This window comes from Botryllus schlosseri, chromosome 9 (assembly GCF_051294905.1).
Source record: "Botryllus schlosseri isolate E-star chromosome 9, Bs_hap1, whole genome shotgun sequence".
Lineage (NCBI taxonomy): Eukaryota > Metazoa > Chordata > Ascidiacea > Stolidobranchia > Styelidae > Botryllus > Botryllus schlosseri.
This window is the reverse complement of record NC_137244.1, coordinates 4277053-4304152: the sequence shown is the minus strand read 5'-3', so window position 1 is coordinate 4304152 and position 27100 is coordinate 4277053. Positions and strand designations below refer to the sequence as shown.

The 27100-nt window shown below is 40.4% G+C and overlaps 2 protein-coding genes across 2 annotated transcripts in view; both read right to left on the bottom strand.

Annotated features, from left to right (window-relative positions):
* Positions 1–2206: 2206 nt before the first annotated feature.
* Positions 2207–23006, bottom strand: LOC145445869 (uncharacterized). The gene is made up of 4 exons (XM_080324030.1): positions 22873–23006; positions 18963–19130; positions 12770–12943; positions 2207–4316 (listed from the first exon to the last, which is right to left on the bottom strand). Exons 2-4 carry the CDS (start codon positions 19098–19100, stop codon positions 4248–4250), a joined length of 381 nt encoding a protein of 126 aa, XP_080180156.1. The 5' UTR covers positions 19101–19130; positions 22873–23006; the 3' UTR covers positions 2207–4247.
* Positions 23007–23357: 351 nt separating this feature from the next.
* LOC145445856 (ribonuclease inhibitor-like) overlaps positions 23358–27100 on the bottom strand; it is a 335808-nt gene continuing 332065 nt past the window's right edge. Inside the window, exons 8-9 of the mRNA XM_080324010.1 lie at positions 26565–26732; positions 23358–23501 (exon numbers count right to left, since the gene is read on the bottom strand). Of these exons, the coding sequence (XP_080180136.1) occupies positions 23358–23501; positions 26565–26732 (312 nt within the window). The remainder of the gene's footprint in view (positions 23502–26564; positions 26733–27100) is intronic.

The window sequence follows — 27100 nt, the reverse complement described above, 5'->3', positions numbered from 1 at the left end:
TTAAATCTAACTTCCTGTTCAGTCATCTTGATATATATTTTGATAATATTGTTGATTAGAGGGAATAGGAAGGGGAACCGTTCCACCAATAAATCAAAACAACAGAAGAAAGCTATCAGTGCAGATATGCGACGAACATATTACGGCAGACCATTGCTGGAACCTTTCAAAAAACTGCACTAAACTGCTTACAACCGAAAATAGTACAATAACCAATTTTGCTTCAAGATAAGTTATTAATATTATATTCCAACTGATTATTTTGAATTTAAAATAGGTGGTTGACATGAAACTGATTCAATTATTGCAACGTTGTTTGAGTGTTTAGGTAAATACTTATATATACATGATTAAAGTTTATTTATGCATACATGATATCCGTGAAAGTTTCCAATTATGTTGAATCTAATACCCCGAAATAAAATTATGTCGATGTATTTTGATTTAAAACAGTCTTCAGCGTGTCAAAATACCAATATATTGAATTTCTGAACCCAATAGTACGACTGACCCGACTTTTTATATAGCCCATACAGCGAAAATAGAAGATTTTAGTCAAAATCGCCCCATGTATCATCTCCAAAAATATACAGTCAATTAAAAATAAACTAAGGCCATATTCGGAATCAGTGCCCTTCGGAACCCCCTAAACCACTCTTACTTTGTCTGCCTAAAAATATGTGTTGACCAGTGTATCGAGAAATTACAGTGAGAACGTGAACCGTATGAGATAAGATTGTTATTATTACACTATATTGTGTAACTTACTAATTTCTAGTCATGAAAACTATGAAGAATCAGTCATTTATGAATATGAATGTGTGGTATTGTGATGTGCATCATGTGAACCATTGCACAAAGTAGTGTATGGCGGCGGCCTTTGGTCGTGGTCGAGGAGAAGCGGGAGAGCTGTGGGGGAGTGTGCACGTGCTGTGTCAGTTGTCGTTGTTTTCTACTTTTGAATACATACATCTTTATTACAAGCTATCGCGGCCAAGATGGCAAACGTAAAGTTGACGGACATCGTTAAGAATTATGTGGATTGGGAGACGTCAGGCGACTTTGCTGAATGGATAGAGAAATTGGAATTGGTTGCCGAACTGAAAAAGATGAAGGAGTCTCTTGTGACTACATTACCGTTATTGCTCGAAGGGCCGGCATTTGCGGTGTATAAACAATTGTCCGAGGATACCAGAAAAGACTACGAACTGCTGAAAGGAGAAATGTTGGCAGCTTTTGGAGTGGATTGCTATGTGGCATATGAACAATTCCGTAACAGGGTACTTCGAGTGGGGGAATCAGTTGATGTATTTTTGTCTGATTTGAAGAGGCTGGGAACGTTGATAGGGTTGAGCGGGGCTGCGGCAGAACCAATAATCAAGTGTGCATTCGTTGCGGGTCTTCATGCGGATGTCAAGATACAGCTTAAGTCTGTCGCCGAGGTGGAGAAATTGGAGTTGAGTGCTATTGCAAAAAGGGCACGTATATTATTATCCACAAGAGATGGTGAAAGTGTGTTCTGTGCGGCTGGGGCTCGGCGTAGATTGGACGGCCCCTGTTACAGGTGTCATAATGTGGGTCACATCGCCAGAGACTGCCCGAATGGAAATAATACTGGTGCTGTACGAGCCCAAGGATTTTATGACAGTGTCCAGCGGCAGTGCTTTGCATGTGGACAATGGGGACATATGGCCTGGCAATGTAGAGGATTGCCGGCTGCGGGAAAAGACCTAGGAGGGACGTTGGCACCGGACGTCCCCTCCGCATCGCACTAGGGGGAAGAAAGGTGCTACCATTTGTGCCTGTGGAGATTTGTGGCATTGTGACAAATGGTCTTGTTGACACTGGTTGTGAACAGTCAGTCATTCGTGAAGACCTGTGTAAGCAATTGGGTTTTACACTTAAAGGACCGTATAGAGTTGTAGAAATGTTGAATGGGGCACTCACTGATTGCCCAGGGGAGGTCCGGGCCAAGGTGACGATTGATGGTGTTGTTGTAGAGACTGAGTTTTTAGTGGCTTCAGATTTGGTGTATGATGCGAAAATAGTTCTGGGGGACGATATGGTGAAAGTGCTTGGTGGCGTTGCAGTTGATGCTGAGCTCAACGCGAAGTTTGGGCTTCCAGTGATCAGGACATGTGCTGTGACGAAGGTGGTTTCAGAAAGTCAGCCAGTGGAAAAAGTTGACTGCGACTACCAAGCTATGTTTGAAGGGGTGAAGTGGACGGTGAACGATGGCGAGGTGCGGAAATGGAAGAGAGATGGAGAACTGCCTGTGGTGGCAGAAACCCTGACCAAAAGAGAGTTATTTTCAGTCTTTGGGAAGTTGATTGGACACTACCCAGTGGCTGGATGGTTGAGAGTGGCATGCAATTACGTGGAAAGACTAACCGACGAAGTTGAATGGGATGCAGTTGTTTCAGGACAAGTGAAGACTCTGGCCGGAGAGATTATGGCCAAGGTGCGGAGACAAGATCCAGTCAGTGGGAGTTGGCAAATGTCTCCAGGTGGTCGGGTGGAAGTGTGGTGTGACGCGAGCAATCTGGCGGTAGGATGCTGCGTGAGAGTAAATGGTGCCGTTGTAGAAGACGCGGCGTGGATGCGGAAGCAGGATGATTTTATGCATATCAATGTTGCGGAGTTGGAAGCTGTAGTGAAAGGTTTAAGCATGGTGCTGAAGTGGAACATGAAGAACATTGAAGTGGTTACGGACTCGGCTAGTGTGTACAATTGGGTAAAGTCGATACTGGAAAACAGCCACAGACCAAAAGTGGGTGGGCTAAGCGAGATGATCACGAAACGTCGGTTGGGAATAATCTCGCAGCTTATTGAAGAGAACAGTCTCAAAGTGACAATCCATTTGGTTCCATCAGCCAAAAACATTGCTGACTCCTTGACAAGGGTCCCGAAGACCTGGCTGCAGCAGGTGGCAGTATGTAAAGACAGAATTTCTCTGAAATCAAGGAATGCGAAGCGTTTCACCCCGTGGAGAGAGGGAACCGTGACAGAAATAGTTGCAGACGCTGCGGTAGAAGTGGGTGGAAGAAACGAGCATGTTGCTGATGTCAGGCACATGGTGGGGAAGCGACGGAAGGTTGCTGGTAGTAGTAATGTTCCGTCAAGAACTTTGGAACTGGTGTTCGATGAGGAAAATTTGGAGGATGACTGGAGGTATGACGAATTTGAACTGCTGGATGAACCTGAACCGCCTGATGACATCAGTCAAAGAGAAATGGTCTTCAACGAGGGGGGCAGGGAGTATTACAACCCTGAACCTCCTGATAAGAGTAATCAAACATCGGATGCCGATCAAGAAGCTGAATGTTCTATTCGAGATAGGGCCCCGCCAAGATGGTTGGCCGACTACCGTGTTGATTTATGATTGTTTGTTTTACCTTAGCTGGGGGGGTTTCTATGTTTGCTTGCTTGGTTATGTTGCTGTCGTTGGGTCACCATTGTAACTGTACGCTTATTGTGATCTTTAGATCAGGGGGGAATGTGGTATTGTGATGTGCATCATGTGAACCATTGCACAAAGTAGTGTATGGCGGCGGCCTTTGGTCGTGGTCGAGGAGAAGCGGGAGAGCTGTGGGGGAGTGTGCACGTGCTGTATCAGTTGTCGTTGTTTTCTACTTTTGAATACATACATCTTTATTACAGAATGCTGACAGTATATTGTAACTGCTGAAAACAACTGTATATTCGTCGCTCGTCCTTTGAGTGTTGCTGGTTTCCAGCCTCCTGTGAATCACGATGTGTCTCATCCTCCAGCGCAGTGTTTCTTAACCTTTTTTTCCTGCAGCGCCCTTTTCGGAAACTGCCTGGGTCTGGTGCCCCCACGCCATGTTTTAAGGATGGTAGTTAAAAAAGAGGGGTAAGAGCGATTTAAAAGTACGCTCAATTAATTCTACATGAATTTTAATAAACCACTGAAAACATGTTGCACACATTGTCGTCACATATTTCGCGCGTAAAATGACGAAAAATTGCGAGATGTGACAGATTTTGTCGAATGTTAATTTGCAATGGGAACTGAGGGACATATAAAATTTTGTTCGACTATATAATCATATGTCCCTAATGTACCCTCTACTGCGACGCCATTTTTATTAAGCGCCCCCCATACCGGCCCCCGGATCCCAGCTCCCCCATATCGCCCCTGAGTGTTTCCGCCCCTTCAAAATCCAAATTGCCCCTTAGGGGGCGCTGGAGACAAGGTTAAGAAACACTGCTCTAGCGGAAATGAATTAATGTAACTGCTCCATGAAGTGAGGATTGAGGACGCGTTCTCCGTTCGGAAGTAGCAGAGCGAGCATCTACAGAAGAATATGGTTACCTACGCGACGTATTAGAAAAGAGTATTAAAAAACAGCACAGTGTATGGCAGTGGTCGGGAACCTTTTGCGTCTGAAGAGCCATGTAGCCCTATATTTTCCATTTTAACTCGCAAAGAGCCATACATGTCAACAAATTGTTACGTCACAATTAAAAATTCGTGACAACATGGTAGCACAAATTCGCACTCACTACATGGGATTAGTCGGAGGGACCATATTTTCTCTGTAAAAACTTGTAGGCTACAAATCCTCCTGTGATAGCGCAATTCATCGTAAATAGCTCAAAATTTATAATAATTGATATTAAGCCAATATAACTGTAGCACTGATTCCGAAAATCTAAATATTGATCGACTTCTCGATTCGGCGTTAACATGAACTTTGCAGTATGCCTACATTTTACGGCAGTACTAGAAAGCTAGTTATCAATAAAGAACGTGGATACCGATGCATTGTTTGTAATTTGGATTTGTAATTGGAATGTCACTTCCAAGGCAGTTCATTTCTCGGCGTGGATCAGGAAGACAATGTGTATTTGAAAACTAGACTGTCATTATAGACCTTCCCATATCTGCTATTCTCTTCGATCAACCAACGTATGGTACAATTCAAGCTTACGCAACGCGCGATGCCGGGTACATCAAATTCGCGAGGGATGTTGGTCGCTGGCGCTACAGCAACTTAAATTTGAGGATTTTTTGGAGGGATCCGAGCCCTTAACTCTGGATACGCCACTGTCCTGAACCATCAGACATGTTTATGCTGCCACAGGAATAAGTTGCTGAAATGTCGATAAAATTAAGTAGAAAATTAAAAATATGTCAAAGAGCCATATCTTACATCCAAAAGAGCCATATAGGCTATGGCTCGCGAGCCATAGGTTCCCGACCACTGATGTATGGAAATGTTTCAGATATTAATACTTCTCGAGGTGAAATTGAAATTCTCTTTAGTCTAGGTATAGTTTGATACAATAGGATACGAAATCAGATGAGCACCCGCGTACGCAGAACGGAAAGCCCTGTAACTGCAACAGGTTATAAAGGAGTCTGGCCGCCACTCTGATAGCGCATGCGCCCCTCTCAAAGTGCGGAACCAGCCAGGGTTGTCCTACAGGTGACGGTAGAACATGATTGTTTGGAATCACACAGTCTGACATCATTATAGTTAGGACATCATAATAGTCGGTCAGGGGTATATATAAGTGCAATATTGAGCTAAACAACTAATACATTATACGAAAATTTGGTACTCATCAGTCCACGGATAGATTTTGTGAGACCAGTATTATCTTTATAATCAACTAAAAAACTTTAGGCCAAATATTCCTTGAAAGATCAAATTTGTCGTAAAGTTGTTATCATTTGGACAATAACGAATAATGAAATGAATAACGTAATGAAAATACGCCTTTCGCCGTTGATTTGACGTCTTAGAAAGGAAAGTACCCAGCAAACACAGTACAGACCAAAGATGTAGAAAAGCCGAGCCGATATAGTAGATATTAGATCTCGGCAGGTCGTAGAAAGGGGGATTTTGTGTCGACTCAATTCAACGTCTTTTCCATGTCCTTCAATAATGTAAATATTATGCAGATGCTACAGCCTTTAAACATGGTGAGTAGAATGTAGATCCTCCGTTAGAAGAAGAAGATCCTGATATAATAACCTGTTTTCTACCACTATGGGCTTAACCTGATCACGGCGGAGTACACACACCACATTATTTACTACATATTAATCACATTTGTGATAATTTAATTTCAAACGAATTGGCAATAATGCCGTTGTAAAAAATAAAACGAACAAACGAACGAATGTCATTAGAAAGAAAGTGAAAACAATCCTTATCATCAGGTTTCATCTTCTGATGAGCCAGTTAAATAACCAGCATGCGGCCTTTTTTTTTTCAACACCCTGCAGAAATAAAATGAAAATGATGATTAATAGCTAAGACATTCGTACTGCGAAAATGGCAGAGGTAGCGACTAACGAATGACTCCTACATTTTTTTCGCCCATACTTACTAAAATGGATTCGATTCTGAACTATTTCCACTCAAGTTTTCAAGTTTTATTATTATATTTTTTAATATTATATGACTAGAGAACTGACTTCAATCGTCACTTCTACTTGATTATCAAGATCAGCGATGACTACTTCAGCACTCTTTCAAAACAGCCACTAACACAAAAAGAATTCTTGAGTAAAATTTCTTCACATTCTGTCCAAAATGATCAATTCAACAATCCAAATGAATCAGTTATTTGGCCGCTAGTTGGAGAGATATATACTCAAGTCTAGAAAGTGGAATGATACTCTGCCTGGAAAGCTGAAGACCTAACAATATTGTGTACAGAGAAAACATTTGAGTGGCGGCACTGGTATAGACATTAATAAATTATTAGAATTGACAGCAAGATAACCAGCAAGACATTAAAATGAGAATTAGTGCAGTTTCTTAGGCTGTAGTGATACTCAGCCAGTAATTGACCTAGCAGAGAGCAAAACGTTGTAAATAAAGCGAGCGAAACCTCCGACAAATGATACGATAAAACATTAGAATCGACAGTCTTACTAGAAGCAGAATAACAATCATGAGGGGTTAGAGAACAGAAGCCCGGGAAGTGACCATCAGAAATTACTGCATACTGGCCGAACAAATCCATGACCACTAACAAATGGTCTTTCAATAGTCAATATTGATACCAAATGACACCACCCCTATTTCATAGCAACATTTAGCAAATACAGCGCTGGAGTCAACCTTATATAAGCCCTAACCAAACGCCCATTAGTTTTCCCACCTACTACTTCGCGGATGGAAATACGCATTAAAGCGAACGGACGCGACTTGTCACACTCTTGCTATTTCTGCTCCTTTTTTCTCTTCGTTCCTCTTCTCTGTCGCTTCCGCTTGAGGAGAGAAACAGTCGGCCGCGTTTACGGATCGTGAATTCCAGGTGGGTGATTCTTCCTCGAATGGTCAGCACCTTGAAAATTGAGAACAATGTTGTTGCAAAATGCATGACAATTTGAAAGTTACATCATTCTAATTATTCCAGTTATGGCCGTGAATCGTTACAAGTGCGGTAACCATAAGAATTATTACTATACTTCAACTACAAATACAATACATTGTATAAAATGATTACCAATTCTTTTACGTTGATCGAGTCCCAAATAGATGAAATATGTCAAAGAATTTGCTAAATTTTTGTATAATTTGACAGATTCCCAAATCTTCTCAAAGTGCACCTTTCAAAAATTTGATATCAAGACTCCCAACATTTTACAATTCGAAGTTGGATGGCTTTACCAATACAAGCAAACAGTTTGTATCGCAATTGACAATTATGTAGAGAACGCTGCGAGACATATGAGTAGGCCTACCCTAAAACGTTTCTCTCACATGGACATTAGGGCTCTTAAAATATGACTTTTTTTCTCAAATCGTTCTGGCTACTTGATAATATTGTTAGGTTACCTAATTTAAGCCTAAACACAAAATTTGGTTCAATTCCAGCCAGTAACCGCTTTGCTACAGGAGAAGAAAGTTTCTATTTATTATATAAAAATAAATAGGTAATAAAAATTTGAAAATTTTCTGTTCACCCCATGAAAGTGTTAGGCTGTCTATAGAAACGATGCTCACCAAATTTGGTTCAATTCCAACCAGTGGAAGCGGAGATATTGCCGTCGAAAAATTTGGATTTAAATAAAATAGTATTTACGGTGACCGATTCTTTGTTTACTTATTAAAGTTGTGCTCACCGTAAGTACTATTTTATTAAAATCCAAATTTTTCGACAGCAATAACTCCGCTTCCACTGGTTGGAATTGAACCAAATTTGGTGAGCATCGTTTCTATAGACAGCCTAACACTTTCATGGGGTTAACAGAAAATCTTCAAATTTTTTATTATTCATTTTTATATAATAAATAGGAACTTTCTTCTCTTGTAGCAAAGCGGATACTGGCTGGATTTGAACCATATTTTGTCTGTAGGCTTAAATTAGGTAACCTAACAATTTTATCAAGTAGCCAGTACGATTTGAGAAAAAAAGTCATTTTTGAAGAGCCCTACTGTTCATGACCGTCCACGTTTAGAGTTGCATCTCAAAGATGCTAAAATAAGCCTAAATATAATCCAAGCAATACGATCGTCCACTTTGAATGACTGAATTTCTAAAAACACCTTGATAGCTTCCACATCTTACGTTTATATATACTGTCTGCTATCGGCACAACAAAGTAGGCCTATTTAAAAATACCAAAACAGATTCGACATACCACATCTCTTGCAAAGGCTTTTGCTTTCATTCAATTTTCCATCAAACTTCTTTAAATCCTCCTTTGTGGTGAGTTGCTTTGGAATTCTTCTAGGATCAATTCCAATATTGTTTTATCATATACAATCTATGGCGGAATAAAAGTTTCGGATAAGTTCTAAAACGAACACAATTTTCCACACAAAAGTCAATTGCCACACGAAATGCCAAATGCTACGGTCTCATTTTACAAGGTATGGCGAGGAAACGTAGTGGTACGTTCCATTATAGCTAAACACCAATGAATTGCGGGTTCGAGCGTGACACGTCGACTCCATAATTCCTACCGAAGTGTTGGCCGTTTATCTAGGCTCCTCCTCGCCATCTGATTCGCATAGCCATGTCTTGAAAAGCCTAGGAGTGGGCCGTGCTGTAAGTGGGCAGATGGTTGCCGATGCACCCGGCACTTGGTGAATTCGGCCGCACAAACTCGGCACTTGGTGAATTCGGCCCTCGGGAAATTTTGAAATGAAGTGTATTTACAGCTATTAATATGAATTATCAAACTAATAATAGTATTATCAAGTGATTCGTCAATCTTGTAAGGAGGTCAGGGCATCCGTAGGTCGCGCAGTCACGGCGTGATTAGATCACGGATTGCGTAGCCACGGGAAATAACACAGCGCTCATATACCGACCACGCGCGGTCTGCTTGGAATCGATGGCGTGAGTCACGGGCCTGTGTCGTGTAAGTTTTGAGAAGATGGATCTTGGCGTTGTATGTGAGATCAAAACTGTGGAACATCAAGCGGCGCTTCTTCGTTTATCGATCACGACAAGCCAGTGTTCCTCATCAACAAATGTTTCGCATGATCACGTCAAAATAAATTATTTTTTGCCTTTGGAGAGACGATTCCACTCTGGGATTAGGGTGTCTCGATAACACGGTTGAAGGATCCCAAGATTACGAGATCTACCACGAGCCACGACACGTTTAAATTTCCTTTTTGATACTGTTCATTCATACTAAATGCATTTCTAATGCGAAGGTGTTCTAGTGCCAATTCCTCCAAGGGCCGAGTTCACCAAGTGAAGAGCGTTGCGTTATTTCCCGCAATTACGCAATCTGTGATCTAATCACGCCGTGACTGTGTGATCTACGCATGCCCTGACCGTCGTACAACATTGACAACCACTCAAAGTGCCAAGTTCACCGGCAAACATTCCAGTAACCAATCATGGTGACCGGTACCGCTACGAGATCTACCACGGCCGAATTCACCAAGTGCCGAGTTTGTGCAGCCGAATTCACTAAGTGCCGAGTTCACTGGTAATCGGGCAGATACGGAATAATAATAATAAGAACCGGCCTGGTGTAAAATGACCAGTGTAGTCGAACCACCACCATGAACACCACAAACAAACAAATAAACATCTAACAAGGAAAAGAAATTACCTTTGCAGCCTTTGACAAACACAGTTACCATTGAAACCAGCAATTAAGGTCTTATTCGAAAGCAGAATAACAACTGTTTTAGTGGACATATCAAATCAAATGTTGGAAAGTTCATGTAAAATAGCTCAAAATATTATCTTACTGTGACCATATTCCATCAATATGGTCTGGCTAGCCAAATTCTCTGGGCCAACATAATCAAGCTGCGTTTGGTTTCAACGATTAATAATCTTGTCACTGGATTCGAGGTATAATTGCACTCAAATATCAAATTTTGCTCCATTAATCAACATCAAGTTGAAAATGTCCATTCTTGCACCAACTTTTATAAAATCATGAATCAGTGTTCTACAGGAATGTATCTATATGACTTATATACCTAGAAAATTCAAGCATAAATATTATGATATACCGTAGGTATAGGTACCGGTAATTCAGATGTTTGAAGCGAATTATAGTGGTCTAATTTCACTAAATTAGAGCGAAATGCCAGCAATATAATTGTAATCTAATTCGGAAAAACGGTTTAGCTCTAATTCTAACCTGGAAAAGCTGAAACTTTTCTATAGTTGTCTACACCTGTTTTGCAGAAAGTCAAACAGCTCTAGGCGTCATATACTACAGGCAATTCGAAATACCCCATAAGCTATATGCTACTGTATATATACCTTTAACCCGCTACCTCAGTCAGTCACAATTCCTATATATTTACGGCATTTACCATACAGAAAGAGCGAACTATGCCTGGCTGCGAGCTGTTGCGCTTCAAATCTTTGTATGGCGCGATGACGTAAAATTTGAATCGCCGAAATATTCTAGAAGTCACGCATCGATAATCAAATTCCTAAACGTACAACATATCACTTATTTAGTTATTCTCTGAATAAAACTATAAACCATACTCGTTGAACATGCGAGATTACCGAAAGAGCGAATATATATATAATGAAGATCATATATATCAGAGGAAAACAAAACTATTCGACCTTAGAGCAACAACACGAATATACAACACCGGTGACATCCTCACGCAATAAAACGAAGGGAGAACATTGTTTTCTAATGGATAGAACGAAGCTACCGCATGAGATCGAACAAAACCGGATAGAATTCATCGTGATTGAATGTACCGACAAAGTCATCCTTTCTACGTATTTTAGTCGTACCCGCGAGAGATAGAAAATTTGCATTATTAGGTTAACTACCGGATATAACGAAGCCTAATGCATGAGATGGAACAACACCGAGTATGAATTTATTCTGATTGAATATAACCACAAGACCATCCTACTACGTATTTTAGACATTCCCTCGACACTTAGAAAATCAGAACCTAATCGAGATGATCCCGGATGATCCTTTTACGGTTTTGTGTTTGCTGGGTAAAGGAAAGGACGTAGTTTATTTTTGTCCTTGATGTTTTTGCAGCATATACACCGACTCACGATACACATACACAGGATCTGTGCATATGCATACCATGAGCACATGATGTGCATATGCCGCTGGACAAGGAAGTGCAGATAGAGCCTTTACGGCAGGGGTCGCCAACTCAGAACGGGCCGCGGGCCACTTTTCAAATTTCGTAGAGACCGCGGGCCGCATGAATTCGATGTTGATGTAAAATAGGCAGCCACGTTCTAAAACTCTATTTCAGTACAACGGTGAGCTACCTAACATAGGCGCTGGGCATATTGACCACAAAAGAAATAATATTTTATTAAATTTATACAAATACAAAAAGAAACCATAATCATCAATATTATTTTATTTTGAACTGTGAGCTGTCTACGATACATAGGAACGCTTTTCAGCGACTAAGGAATCGATATTGGGACCAGCTAGATACGTTACTAGCTGAAAGACCATCTCCACGTAAAGCTTGATCTTATGGGGAAGTCCTAATGAAGTCGTTCTCAAACTTTTTTAGACATGCCGGCTTTATGATACTGAAATATCGTCATATCACAAAATGCAACCAGAATGATAGCAATCCCAACGGCTAGTTTGATGGCATGGAAGTTTATGGCTGTTGATGAGAGCATTCTAGCATTCTATAAGATGAATTCCTGACTATACACAGAGCATAAACTATGAATATGAGGTAAATCGCGCCGGGCGCGAAATTTTTTCATTTGAGCGCATCTCCGCCTCCCCATTCAGATGCTTTCGCGCTCCCCAGTTTGGGAACCACTGCCCTAATTAAGCCATTTCTAAGCGTCTCGGTCTTGGCAGTGTTTTTGGGCCATTGCAAGTCAAGGCAATATGCCCATTCATATCAGCAGATTTCCCCGCGATGGAATGCTGTTGCTATCACCACAGCCGTTTTAGCTAGTGACGAATAGTGATGTTGGGAACAGGAGAATAGCTTGTTTTGAAACAGCAACAACAACATGTTGAAACTGTAGTCAATTTCAGCATTTGAAACTGGATTTCTTAGCTTTCTTCCGAAATCTCAAATCAGGTCGCGGGCCGCAGAAAATGACTTGGCGGGCCGCATGCGGCCCGCGGGCCGCGTGTTGGTCACCCCTGCTTTACGGCTTTCTAAGTCATGCACCACAGAAGCAGAAAATTATGTTCGTATATAGCAATAAATGGAACAAACTGAAATATGAAATCACGCATCAAATCATTCATAAAAAAGACATGATTGTATGTAGGTATAATCAAATCGGATTATTGAAAGTACTGATGCTTGAATCAAACCTGTGATGATTCGCATTGAACTGTTTCTTTCAGCCTTTGTATTCCTCTAGCATCAACTTCCCAATCATACAAGCCAAGAAAGAACAAACTATTAGTCATCAAGTCGCAAAGAGAAGATACTTCTTCGTCACTTGCCGTGGAATGATTTTCAGTGATGCTGAGATCATACATATTCTGTAGAACATATATGAGAATGGTATTAGATTCGATTTCAAACCTCCCTGACATACGCCACCGCAAACGGCGTATTACCATGACCGTCATAATTCGACTACTGATAGCGACAAATTGTCATCACAAATCATATGTATGAGTTAAGTGTGGCTCGTGACCTACAGGGAACCCCTGAGAAAGGCTCACAGAACCCTCGAGACTTCCGTAACACCTATTACGAACGAACCACCTGTAGAGAATAATGCATGGTGCATATTTTAGGAATAGAAGGTTGTCAGCATTAGGGATGGTGCGAACCGCTGAAAGGTTCCGGTTCGTGAGAACGCCAACCTTTTTGAAAGGTTCTATGTGAACGAGCACGCGAACCTATGACGTCACTAGACGTCATATTGCTAATTTCAACCCTACATTTCAGTGAAGTGATATACAAGATACCTAGGACGAGTCGGGCCACCTTATGCCACAATGCTGAAGTACATGCTGACTTTTTATACGTCACCAAACGTATCAACTGGAGCAATCAAATGCTGTGATAACCCAGAAAATTAATGTCTCCAGTCGCTTTGTCAACAATGTCGACGAGGACTTGCAAGGGAATATAAACCTACGCCCGAATGGTCTGGTCAAGACCGGACAATGTATTCGGCGTCTGACCATTGCTACACTGATATTGAGCAGAGTGTAAAACGGGTTTCTATACTGGCTATCGATGTTACCCCATAAATCAGTTTTACAGTAGCCAACACCCCAACCGCAAGGATTTAATTATTTTTATGGTGCAATAAACATATTCAATCAAGATGGCAGTGTTGGGATCAAGTCACTACGTTCGAGTCACGAGTCATTTAGAGTCATTGTACATTTTGACTCGAGTCAAGTCAAGTCAATCGAATTTCTAAAGCGACTCGAGTCAAGTCAAGTCACCCAATTTTTGGAGTTGACTCGAGTCAAGTCGAGTCAAGTCAAGTCAAGTCACGAGTCAAGTCATATTTCAAGTCAAGTTGCCTTTTTGGAGTATGAGGCATGATTACGTCATAGCATTTTTCTAGCTGGTTGAAATATAGATTGAGTGGTCATTGATTCTGAACCGATGGTCGAATACAGAGTTAATATACACGCAAGAAGGCCCTGTATCGCTCACATATACGTGGCATAGCCTCGGTTTATAGTTTAGCCAAAATAGCGAATAGATAATAGAAAATCGAATTGATATATAGATGCAATACATTACCCATTTACAAATTGATATGATACAATTCGAGCCTGCGCCAATGGTTGAGGAATAGATCAACTATATTCGAATTCAATTTCAATAAAACAGGTGGTTTCGTTAAGGTAAGAACAGAGAACAGAAATAGACATCTTGCTATTAAATTATTTTAATATAATTTACGGCAACATAAGCTGTAAGCTTCGATCACTTCATTTGCGGAAAATTTATTTGTGAGAGAGCAATGGAGACTCAGTAAAACGCACGATCATTGGATGATTGGTCGCTCTCACGGCGTTTCACACCAGCGTTTCGCGAACAATCCGACCATATGCTAGATAGTAGATACAGTGATTTTTATCGACCGCGACACCGATTACTTGATGTCTTGAAATTGACTCGTGAATTTTGCTCCGAGTCACGAGTCAATCCACATTTCTGATACGCCGAGTAAAGTCAGTCAGGTCATTTTAGCAAAGTGACTCGAGTCAAGTCAAATCATACCCAAAAAGGGGCTCGAGTCAAGTCATGACTCGAGTCATCCCAACACTGTAAGATGGATCCCGTACGCCTGCTACGCCTGGTTCCACTCTAGTAACTGTGCGTTACGCTGTGGTACCAGAATAGTAAAAAGGCGCTGAAATTTACATCCAATGTCAAGAAGGCCAAAAGCGCACACTAAGTTCAGAGTTTTATACAAATACATGGATTAAAAAGTAGTTATTCACAGAAGCGAAAACGCGAACGCGGAACCGTTATATGCAGTTTACTTAGAAAGAATATATTAGATGCGCAAATATTTAATTGAAATATCTATGGTCGCATTGCTGTGTCACTTTCGACCCAATAGATCCTCCGACATGAGGGAAACCAGACTCGCGGTTTAAATAAAACAAATTTCAACATCCGCGTTTCCAATTAAATACTGTATCTTGTATTCCTCACAACGCATATGCAGGGCTAACGCCAGATTACGACCAAATCAAAGGGAGCATATAATATGCCAATCGGCCCGCGAGTGATTTGAAGGCTTGAATCCGACCCTTGACGCAATTTGAGTTTGACACCCCTGACCGACATGCAGTGTATTTCGTTCTTGATGTTGTGTGATTGCGGGTCAAGCTCACAGCAGAGAGTCACTAAATATTCACAAACGTAAAGCTGGATATTTCGTGGAAACTTTTGTAACAAAGAAACTAAAAATTTTGAGATTGGCAAGGTACATGCTGGTTTCGTGTTGATTTTTTATGCTGACAGTGCCATGCATAGAGTCGTCTGAAGTTGAAATACAAAGAATTTCAACCTAAGATGTTGTAATGACGTAAAAAATCTGAATTATGAAAAAGGTTCACTGTGCAGAACCTACCAAGGTTCGTTTGTGAACGCGAACATCTAAATATCTAAGGTTCAGAAACATAACGCGAACGTGAACCTCACGTTCACAGCATCCCTACTCAGCATCGCAACGAGTAGGAAGGAATGGTGAGAGAATGCCACCTTCGTCAATGTCGGAATGGGTAACTTGGTGACTTGTCTAGGGTTACCACATTTCTGAGACTCAAATTCCGGATACTCTTTAGCACCCACCAGTGGATTTCAAAACGACGTATGAGAGAGAGAGAGAGAGAGAGAGAGAGAGAGAGAGAGTCTTTATTTCCATCCAACCAAAATACATAACACACGGCAGTGATGGTGGTACAGAAAATATGCTTGCACAGTAGGGCTGTTCAAAAATAACTTTTTTTCCTGAATCTTGCGGGTTACGTGATTAAATCGTTAGGTTGCCTTAAAAAACGACGCATACCAAATTTGAATTCATTCTAACCAATATTCGCGGATTTCGTAGAGTTTGAAAATTTCGAATTTGCCTATAAATGCAAAAAAAAAATTTTTTCAAATTTTTCTTCCAACCCCATAAAATTGTTGCGCTGTCTTCAAAGATGATGCAAAACAAATTTGACTCAATTCCAAGCCGTAGAAGCGGAGTTATTTGACTTTTTCGATGATAATTCTTGGATTATCCTTGATTGGGGGATAATCCCAGAATTGTCATCGAAAAACTCAAATAACTCCGCTTCTACGGCTTGGAATTGAGTCAAATTTGTTTTGCATCGTTTTTGAAGACAGCGCAACAATTTTATGGGGTTGGAAGAAAAATTTGAAAAATTTTTTTTTTGCATTCATAGGCAAATTCGAAATTTTCAAACTCTACGAAATCCGCGAATATTGGTTGGAATGAATTCAAATTTGGTGTGCGTCGTTTTTTAAGGCAACCTAACGATTTAATCACGTAACCCGCAAGATTCAGGAAAAAAATATATTTTTGAACAGCCCTATTGCACAGTATTCGGTAATAGATAGGACTGATCGATCAGACCGTGAAGGTCATCTAGTCTGATCACACCAGCATCAAACAGGTACACTTGACTCTAAACATTCTGGCTGTAAAAAAGGTTACAGTAGTTAAAAAAAATGACGTCACACTAGCAAAGCTTTGCGATCCGGTTCAGGAGTATGTGGCTGTGTGTTTTGTAACCAGTACCGAAACCATATTTTTCAGCCCCCTCCCGCCCAAATAATCAATGATTTTGGGCCCACTATAGGGTGATCGATGCAACTTCTGTGGAGGCTTGGTAAATGCATTTGGTTTCTACATGAATCCGGGCGTTAAATTGTTTGAATGGATTCTGTCAATGATATTGGTTCTTCCATATATTACTATATAGTTTGAACCTCTCTCTCTCTCCGTCCACATGATCAGAGTTAGCAGTAGAGCTGGTGGAGGATGATGAGTTCGAAAATGCAGGGAGCGTTATTGTACAATGTACAATGTACATGTACATCCTAAAATCATGTTCTTGTCACACCGATATTATTATTTATCAGCCTAATGCTGGTGCGCATAACGCAGTTTTATGAACACCCCACATCCGGTGATTTCCACCCTTTTATGATCGCGACTCAATGTCCAATTTGAAAATGTTCCGTGGCCCAGATCAATATTTGACGAGCTAATTACTAAAAGAAGTCAGCACCGCCGCCCAGGATTACTCCCGGGCTATTTTGGAAGCTGATTACGTTCAACATCTTCGCGAACCCCAGAATAAAGGCAAACGACCCCCACGTTTAGAACCATTATCTATAAATAAAGCATATAAACGGCCTAGACCGTTTCTAGGAATGTACCGTTCTCATATAATTGCGATAGCAATTAGGCTTATGTTAGTAAAAAAAGGCTATCTCCATTCATTTTTATTGCAGTTTTTGCGAGGGTGGTAGTCCCCATTTTATAATAATTTTATAATCATTGTTATGGAGATTGGCATTGGGACGCAACAATGCTGTCTGGCGAAACGAGAGAGTAGCTCAGGACGCAACAATGCTGTCTGGCAAAACGAGAGAGTAGCTCAAGAGAAAAAGAGCCATACAGCATTGTTGCGTCCCAATGCCAATCTCCATAACAATGAGAAATTCGAGACTGATTGTGGGAGTTCCAGGGCCACGAGCGGAATAAAATTTATATTTTCGTAATCAGTGCAGAGTCAGCTTTCGATTTATACCCGTTTTACCAAATTTAATGCTCGGCAAGCCGGTCAAAAATGACCGTCACATTGCCTGTAGCCAAATGGAAATTGTGACGTGATACAATTTCACTGAGGCGTGAGATTTGCCTGTGTCGACACTATGGTTCAACATTTTCGCGAACGCCGGAATAAAGGCAACCGGCCCCCATGTTTAGAACCACTATCGTCGAATAAAGCATTGAAACGGCTTTAACCGAATCTTGGAATATAGCCTACCTTCCTCCTATAATTGCCATTACAATTAGACTTATTTCAGTAGGTGAAGGTTATTTTTATGTAGTTTAGATTGCAGTGTTCGCGAGGGCGGTAGTCCTCATATTAAAATCATTATATGTGATACTAAATCGCGCGAAGCGCGAAGAAAAGTTTCATGTATCAAAAATAATGTTGATTATGTTGATTTACGAAAACCTTATGCGCCTACTTCAAGTCTTCAAAATTCCAGACATTTAGACATATTTTAGAATTTTCTCCCGGACCCCCTTTGAACAGTGAAATTCCGGACATGTCCGGGAATTTCCGGACGTATGGCAACCCTAAACTTGTCTATCTCTAATTATTCCCATCACCTCAGCAAGAATTTCTGGGTTAGTCGCGCCAAGCGCGAAAATTTATTATTGCCCAATAACGAACTTTATCAATTATATTGGTACTTAGGCCTACTTATATTGAATGTAATTTTTTGTCCTTTTTTAGCCCATGTGATCATATTTACCGGTTGACTTGACCACTTCAAAGATTCATGAGTCGAAATGCCAGTGCTTTAGAATCCGAGACCAGTAGGTTGCGCATGTCCAGACTAAAGCATTCCCAGCGCAGTCTCAAGTGATACTATAGGAATATATACCCAATAAATGTTTCCTACAATATTAAACTTTATGACGATTTATGATTTATTTTTGGCCATTTTTTAGCTTTCCCCCTGTAGGAGGTTCGGGGTGATGCTCCTTCGGTTTAGCATCTCCATCTCCATTCATTTCTTGACAAAATAAAGCTGTGTAGGAGGTGTCTACATCTTTTCGGGACACTCATCACCTTACACAACATAATTGTTACTTTGAAATTTTTATCCAACAGCCCGCGTGTTTAATATTTATACGATTTTTTTTATTTATCGTGTTATTAGTCTGCACGTCTAGTCAACGTGTGTTAATAACATCCAAACTTGATTCAGTACGCTCGAAATTGACTACGAGTATGGAAATCTGGGCTAGAAATTGCCCACCTTGATATTTCCGTATTCACATTCTTTGACGATTTCGGCTAACTTTCTCTTATTCAGGTCACAATTTAGTAGATGCAAATTGCTACATTCCGTAACATGGATAACGTTTGATAATTCTCCGTATCCGCCGACCGTCATCAGTTTGTCACTGATCACGAGTTCTTGGATCTGTGAAATGATCAAATACAGTGAATCCTGAGGTGTTCAACTTATCAGCGTTCCTTAACAAGAAGAAGTAGAAGTGACGCTGAAAATTTCAACTCCTTAGCCTACCTGTAGAAGTAGCGATTATCAAGACAAGTCGAAAGTAATTTAAATGATAGCAGGAATTGAAGGGTTTGGAACAGTGGTTTCCAACAAGTCTTGGTGTTGGAGCCGCGTTTCGAACATCAGAGAACGAATGGAGCCGCAGGAAAACATGTCGGTGGTAATTTCTGCTCTTTACAGATCCAGGAGTGACAATTATTGCTACAGTTCGACATATTTAGCACTCCAAACAGTATGTTCTACAGTAAGCTCAATGTTCATAGACTGACAGTGACTACGGGTGGAGCCCAATTCTTCTCCTCAACTAAGTACTGCTTAAATGCGAATCTCCACTCAACTAAAAATCGATTGGCACTCAGCGTTGAGTGCGCGCCAATTCTCTCTGCTCAGTTAAGTATAGATTTCCAGACGTCGTTTTCCGAGATGTCGTTGCCAGATTATTTTTCGCCTTCGACCGGACACGCGTGAACGATTTTGTCATGACAACACGACGCTGTCGTGCCTATTTCGTCACTGACCTACAGAGTAGACGAAGTTCTGACTGATTTATCTAAATGCAATGAATACGCCCAGCTGATCCACACTCTTTGAAGATGACCCAATAAAAATATATAAATCCTTGAAGATACCCGGAACGTTCCTATGCCCCACAGAAGTATATATTTGCAAGACGCTACAAAGTACAAACTCATTCGAAATTTATGAAGATAAGTTTCCAAGCAGGCGAACACGTAAGTGCAGGCCTGAAAGAACCATAGCCTTTATAAGGCTATGGAAAGAACAAAAGAATGCATATCGTGAAAACAAACTGAAAAATTTACATATTTTCAGGATTTCTTTCTAATTCTCTTTGAACCATTCACTTTGCCCCTCTACCATTCAACTTCCAGAAATACCCATGCAGACCCACCCGACATTTTCTCCCTTAAATATTCAGTATTTTTTGTTTCCAATAGCTTATTGCTGCTATCGTCTAAATTGGCTTGAAGGTATAGCGACTCCATCCCAACACTGATATTACCATGCAGGAACTCTATCAGCTGATCGAGGTTCATGCTAGGGGTCTGTTCAAGATGCTTCGTCTATTTAATTGTGAGAAGAGCATGCGTAATATTAATAATAATCGTTAATTTATATTTTTCATCTGAACAAGTCACACACAATGTAGAATGCGATAAGACACAATGCAATGTAATGAACAGATATGAGGACATCGAACGACACGCAGTTGCGATCTATTTTTATACTGACATCCACCTCGGCCTAGAGTGCCCGATGTCACAGTTCTTTTCGATGTTGATCTTTTTGAGCCACGGCCCTTTCTAGTTTTTTCCATTCCTTGTGAGTGCTTTCTTTCGTCGGGTCGTAAGAACGGCGACAGCGGGGGATGCTAGCGCATTGAGACTGCTGAAGTTACCATTCCGGTATACCGAGATGCCGTACGACACGAAGTCGAAAGGGTACAGAAGATAATGACAAATGCAATTATAAACACAACATCCGTCCAAGCGCCACTGATGTCATTCGCTCAGCAGAACCTCACATCGCGAAATAGTGTACCTATGTTCTATATACACGACAATACCGGTGCTCCGGTACCGGTATTTGGCGAGTGTTACCTGCAGTTGGCAGCTCGACCGTGAAAATTGACACTTAAGTCTGGTGGTGCGCTGACTTAGATTTGAGTGCCGATCTGGACGCATTTGAGTGTGAGTATACTTTTTGGCGTGAGTTGAGTAACGAAATCGTTGCTGAGTAGAGAATCGCCACTCAGCAGAGAAATTGGGCTCCACCCTAAGATTGTTATCTCGAATCGAAATGCCCTATCGTTGTTTCTAAAGCGGTGGTTCTCAACCGGGGTCCGCGGACCGTTACGGGCCCGCGAAATCTCTAAATAAGAAAAATGGTTCATAAACTATAATTGTATATATTTCTTTCAATTAGGGCAATCACAAGGCAGTTTCGGTTCATAGCCGCTACAACGTCAGGATTCACATCACCAGAATGAACGTTTTATTGGGGTTTGTGGAAAAATGAAAAAGTTGGAGTAGTGCAGATCAATTAAGGTGACTTCGAGATGTTTGTATTTCATCGCCTGATATACATATCCAGTATTCCGGAATAACTTCAAGTGCTGCTTGATAGAAATGATTAGGTTGGATGTTTTATGTTCATTAAAAAACTCTCTCAATTTTGGTGCCATATATGTTGCGATCAAAACCAGATGTCTCGTCGGAAGCGTTACGCATTATACTTAGATTCACCAATACCTCTATTTGCGGAAATGGATTTTCGGCACTCGTTCAGATTAAATCGAAGGCGCGGTCACGTATTTCAAGAAATGCAGCTACAGAAATTGCTTTCAAATGACAAGAGTCTACCCAATTTCTACATAAATAAATTGATGTTATTTTCAAGAAAAGACATTTTATTGCTGTTTATCACTAGCCTGCAGGTAATATTTGCGCAAGACAGATGATGACTCTACGATAATTGAGGCAAATTTGAATAAATACTTTTGGGGTCCGTTGAGGTCCGTGACGGTTGAATAGGGGTCCGCGAAGACAAAAAGGTTGAGAAACACTATTCTAAAGTATTCATAATACACAGAGCCTTGAATACATTATATAACTGTTATATATCATTTATAGACGCTTATTGGCGAGTGCAATTCAATGAAACACAGTTCCAATGCACATCATTTCTACAGCGTACGAAAGATGCCCTTATTACGGTTGCATTTAAAACAAATGGTGTTTCAAAACACCTTGTATGTTTTAGTTAAACGGTATTTAAAAAAAAAAGTAGATTTAAAAAGATCTAATGGATGTACTAATGATGATGACCGCCCACCGTAAAATGCTGCATTACGATGTAGACGCGGACAAAGATATTTTTGGTCCGTTTAGGACGGGGGTTGGTAGTCTTTTTCGTCAATATAGCCATATTTATCCAATATTTTCAATTGTCATTGTCATTTCACTGTGACGTAATAATAAGAGATACGAGACGTCATGGTTTAAAAAATACCTAATAGAGAACCATTCATAAAAATAAACTACCAGCACTGTCTATAACTGTTTTATAATATTTTCGTGGGATTTTCACGGATTAATATGAAGCCGTTATAATAAGGCGAGCATGGAGCTGCCATTGGGAATCACTGGGCTGGAAACTGTTGCGCAGTAAGTAGTTCCAAGAAGTAGATTTGTTTGAGGGGTCGCATATTGTAAACAGTTAATCAGAGGTGGCTACTTTGGAATTGCCGGACAGATGCAGAAGGACTGATTCCGCTACAATTAAATGGAATCTTCGAAGATATTCAGTGACCTTTTTCAGTTGCGATTTCAAGTCGTTTTTATGACAACATCACTCATGAAAATGATGCAATCTTATTCCGAAACTACTTACTACTTTAAAACTCCAAATCTTAACAAGAGAGTAGTTTCGGCTGAGTCCCACGGTCTTACATGTCATACCGTCTCTCTCACAGTCGGTTCTTGACAAAATAAAGATTTGTTGACTGTGAGAAAGCTCTGGGACTATTTTCGAGGCACTTATCCTATATGCATCATCGTTGCTCCTGCTCATTATCAGTCAGGCCCATTCGTCCAATATTTATATGCTCGTTCTTTTTGCCCACCTTCACATTTTCTTTTTGGCATTCTCCAGTGAATTCGTCTAACTTTCTCCTGTTCAAGTCACAATCTATGAGACCTAATAGGTTACATTTCGTAGCATTGAGAAGGTTTGCCAGTGCTACGTAATCCTAGGCTTACCATACGTCCTCTTTTAAGAGGATTTGACCTCTTTTTTGACTTTTTTGAAAGTGTCCTCGGAGGACGCCCTTTTGTCCTCTTTTTTGAGATTTTGTCCTCTTTTTAAGGATTTAGAGCAGATTTAGAGCAAATTGCGAGTGATATGCCACAAATTAGCACAGACGTGAAGCTCCGACGGGTGAAAAACGGTGATTTTAGCTCTGAGCGAGAAGATGACTTTTTTTTTTTTTTTTTTTTTAGTCTTCCATCTGGCGATGTGGAGTAAAAAACGTTATTTTGAGATCTGAGAGGAAAAGATGACCTTTTTTTTTTTTTTTTTTTAGTCAACCGATCACAAAGTGGGGAGAAATTAACCGAATTTTGAGAATTTCACTCCGGTTCCGCAACTTGCAAATTTCTGAAAAAGTGTCCTCTTTTTTGATTTCCAAAATATGGTAAGCCTAACGTATCCATCCTCTGTCATCGATGTATCAGAGATAAGGAGACCGTGGATCTGTAATGTGATCAAATACATTAAATATCGAAGTGGTCAACATAGTGAGCGTGCAGTTGTAGTAGCAGTTAATACTCAAGTAGAAGTAGAGGTAGCGAGAATGAAGTACGAGTAGAAGTACTAATCCTAAAATCAATCTAAAACTACATCAAGTAGAAGTAGAATTGACTGACTTTAAATCGACTCAGGCGAATAAGTAAGTGTGTAATTAAGTAAGTAAGTAAGTAAGTGAGTGATTGAGTGAGAGAAGCTGCAAATTTAGGTGCACGGAAGGTGGAGAGAGCTTTATTTATGTTAATGCGTCCCAGGAGGTATAAACTTTCGACATGATAAGCCTTCGACCGTATCACGGCATGCGAATGATAGTTTTTCGATGGAAAGGCGATTTTAATCTTTCATTTATCCAAACACCCCGTTTCAGGAAATATCCAGCATGGTGCCCTTGCTCGTATCGTACGACCCGTAATCTAGGGTTACCATATTTTGGAATTGGGAAAGGCGGACACATTTTCAAAATTTTCAAACTTAGAATACCGGAGGTAAATCCTGAAAAAATGGTTAATTTTTTCACACTGCTAGGTCGGTTGACTAAAAAAGAAGGTCAACTTTCCGGTCTCTGTCGAATTTGGCCGTAAATTTGACCAAAATTATCAAAAAAGAGGACAAAATCTAAAAAAAGGAGGACATTTAGGCGTCCTCGGGGGACTTTGCGCGATTTAAGTATACTTTAATAAATAATATTGCTGATCGTAATATACTGTATTGATATTTCCAGAAAATAGAGGCGATACTGCACTTGAATTTAAACTGAACTGAAAATGATTAGAATAACTCGAATTAATCATACTGCGAATTGAAAGCCAAATACAGATGCTATTTCTAAAAACGGAAATGTAGCCTATTGGTAGCAGAGGTCTCAGAGTCAAATGTGCGTGCGGGCCAATTTCCAAATTTCTGATGACGCCGCGGGTCGCAGCATCAATAATAGGCGTATTCAATTTATAATATACAAGTAGGCCTTATTTGACGGGACCTTGCAGACAGGCATTCCACAAACATCGTGAAAATGTAATTTACTATTATACTATTCACGCTTGGCACGAAAAAATCTCATTTTCAAATATTTGAATGAAATAGTTTTTGGGCCGGGCATAATTTGTTAAAATAATGATTTATAAATCATGCGAGAGGACGCATGATGACACCGTGAAAGATGTCGGGTTATAATATTGCAGCTAGCGGAACTTTGACGTGCCACAACTTTATGTAGAATATTTTATAATTAACTAAAGATTGATCTGATATCAGAGCATGTGAGCGGTGTAGCCTAATCCGGGTTTCTGATACAGTCGTGATAAGTAGGCTGTTGTTACTGTCATTGCAAAAGTCAAATTAAACCAGCGTTAGATTATCTTCGATTAATATTGGAACATATCAATAACAACTTAAATATAATCATTATTGTGCCATAGTAATAACATTGTTTCTTGACCTTTTTAGCGATCGTACTCCGTGTGCTTTCAATAAGATTTCCTGTGCCCCTGCCCATTTTCATCACAATTTCTGATGGTACCTATATAGAAATCAGAAAGCCCATTCCCATAAAATCGCGCGTAGCGCGAAGAATATTTCCCAGTTGAATAAATTGGCCAGAAAGTATTCCACGGCATTAGGTCTATTTCCGCAATGCATCTCGTACCCCCTGATGTGGTGCTTCGTACAACCAAGGGGCTATGGACCCCTGGTTAAGAACCCCGGGAATAGAAATGCACACTCGCCGAAGAATCCATTGGTGTTACAGCTGTGGAGCGTACCACTACCTTACTCACCACCGATAATAACATGGATAAAGAGAACAAACAATACTTAGGATTTAACCAAATAAGCGTCACTGAGGACACAGAATGCCAATGGTTTCCATACTGACCTGATTAGATATCCATACACCCTACACAATGCAAACAGCGGCCATTTGATATATTACTATTCCCAATGACAGTTTCATAGATTGTTGCGTCCGTAGGATTACCTAGTCACTATTCCGCGACGCAAGTCATTCTCTGATTTCAACGTTTGACCCGACTCAACTCGAGTCATTTTTAGTTTATCACCCCGTCTATCCAAAATCGAGTAATTTGACGAAAGGTCGCTCCAAACAAAATCACAATTTTAAGTCACGAATCATAAACGGGTCATATTTTATCATCATGAACTGAAAATGTGCCGTAATAGCTATCTTCCACCGCATGGTAGATTTTAGAAGGGATGTTTTAGTGAAGTTTATGGAGATTTCAGGTTTTTGTAGTAGTTTTATAGTGAACTTCAAGTTCCTAAATCTGAAAAAGATATATGATACTTGAATATATTGTCGAATACTTGAAATTTCAAAATGTCTTCGCGGGCCGCGTGTTTGAGCCCTCTGGTTTATAGGTAACTGCTACATTCCAAAACGGTAGTCAGCAACGGTTTGGTGTGTCATATTTTCTGTGATGAAACATGTCATATAGACGACGATGCGGTGTAGATGGAACCACGCAAGCAGCTCCTTAAATTATATTCACCGATATTTACATAAAAAATTATTTGTCACGCTAGATCTACTTAGCGCGAAGCGCGACGAAAATTCTAGGCTTAACTAAGGTCTTGGGAAAATTAAATGATCGTTGGTACTCCATGAAAACAGTCCCGATATACCTTAGTCCCTCTCTCGAATTGGCGAAATATAATACTTCTATTTGACAAACTAAAATAGCGAGAAGTAAGTAAATAAATCACAACATATTACGAAGTAGAAATAGCGGGAAATAAGATCTACTCGAGGAAGTACCTTAGAGGAAACCTACATCAGTACTTCGAAAAAGTAAAAGTTCTTTGTTACCGACCACGTCTGAAACTAATACAAGTGGAAGTGAAAAATGACGGTTCCGAAAATTACTCAATTACTCCTACGTGGTTCTCGACTTGAACAGCTTCATACCCGACTCATTATCGAAACACCCAGATGATCGAGTTTGCCCAGCCCTAGTCATGAGATTTGAGATGTTGGCGTTGGACGTATACCACCTTCACATTTTTCTTTACGCATTCTTTCCGTAGTCCTTCCAACTTGTTCTTTGTTAAGTCACAATCTTCCAGTAGCAAATCCTGACATTTCGTAACACTGAGAAGGCGTGCCATCTCCTCGTATCCATAGTCGGTCATCGATTTGTCAATGACACAGAGTTTTTGGATCTGTAACGGAATCAAATACAGGAAATCGCGTGATTGTCAAGGCATTCATGGAACGAAATTTAGCAGTGATCTACTGTCTGAATGATCACAAAGGGCAACGACATATTGATGATCCAAACAAATCCAAAGTATATTTGGATGGCGTGTAGTAGCAGCTGGCAAAATTATAAATCAGTATCAGGCCACATGGAAGATACATATTTTAGCATATAAGTCATTACTACAGTTATGAGATCATGACAGATAGTACTCCAATACTTGGCTTGAAGCTACTTGCCCGACTAGGACATGAATCACCGTGATACTATATTTGGCCATGGACACGCCGTACTTATGCGATTGAAATCGCGTGGGCGTAGGAAATATCT

What these genes read in the sequence shown, in the direction of transcription:
- LOC145445869 (XM_080324030.1), bottom strand. Translation starts at nt 19,100, where the DNA reads ATGACGGTCGGCGGATACGGAGAATTATCAAACGTTATCCATGTTACG. An exon ending in GTGAATACGGAAATATCAAG is followed by an intron (nt 12,944 to 18,962) that starts GTGGGCAATTTC and finishes TATGTTCTACAG; the next exon opens with AATATGTATGATCTCAGCAT. An exon ending in TTCAATGCGAATCATCACAG is followed by an intron (nt 4,317 to 12,769) that starts GTTTGATTCAAG and finishes ATTCTTCTGTAG; the next exon opens with ATGCTCGCTCTGCTACTTCC.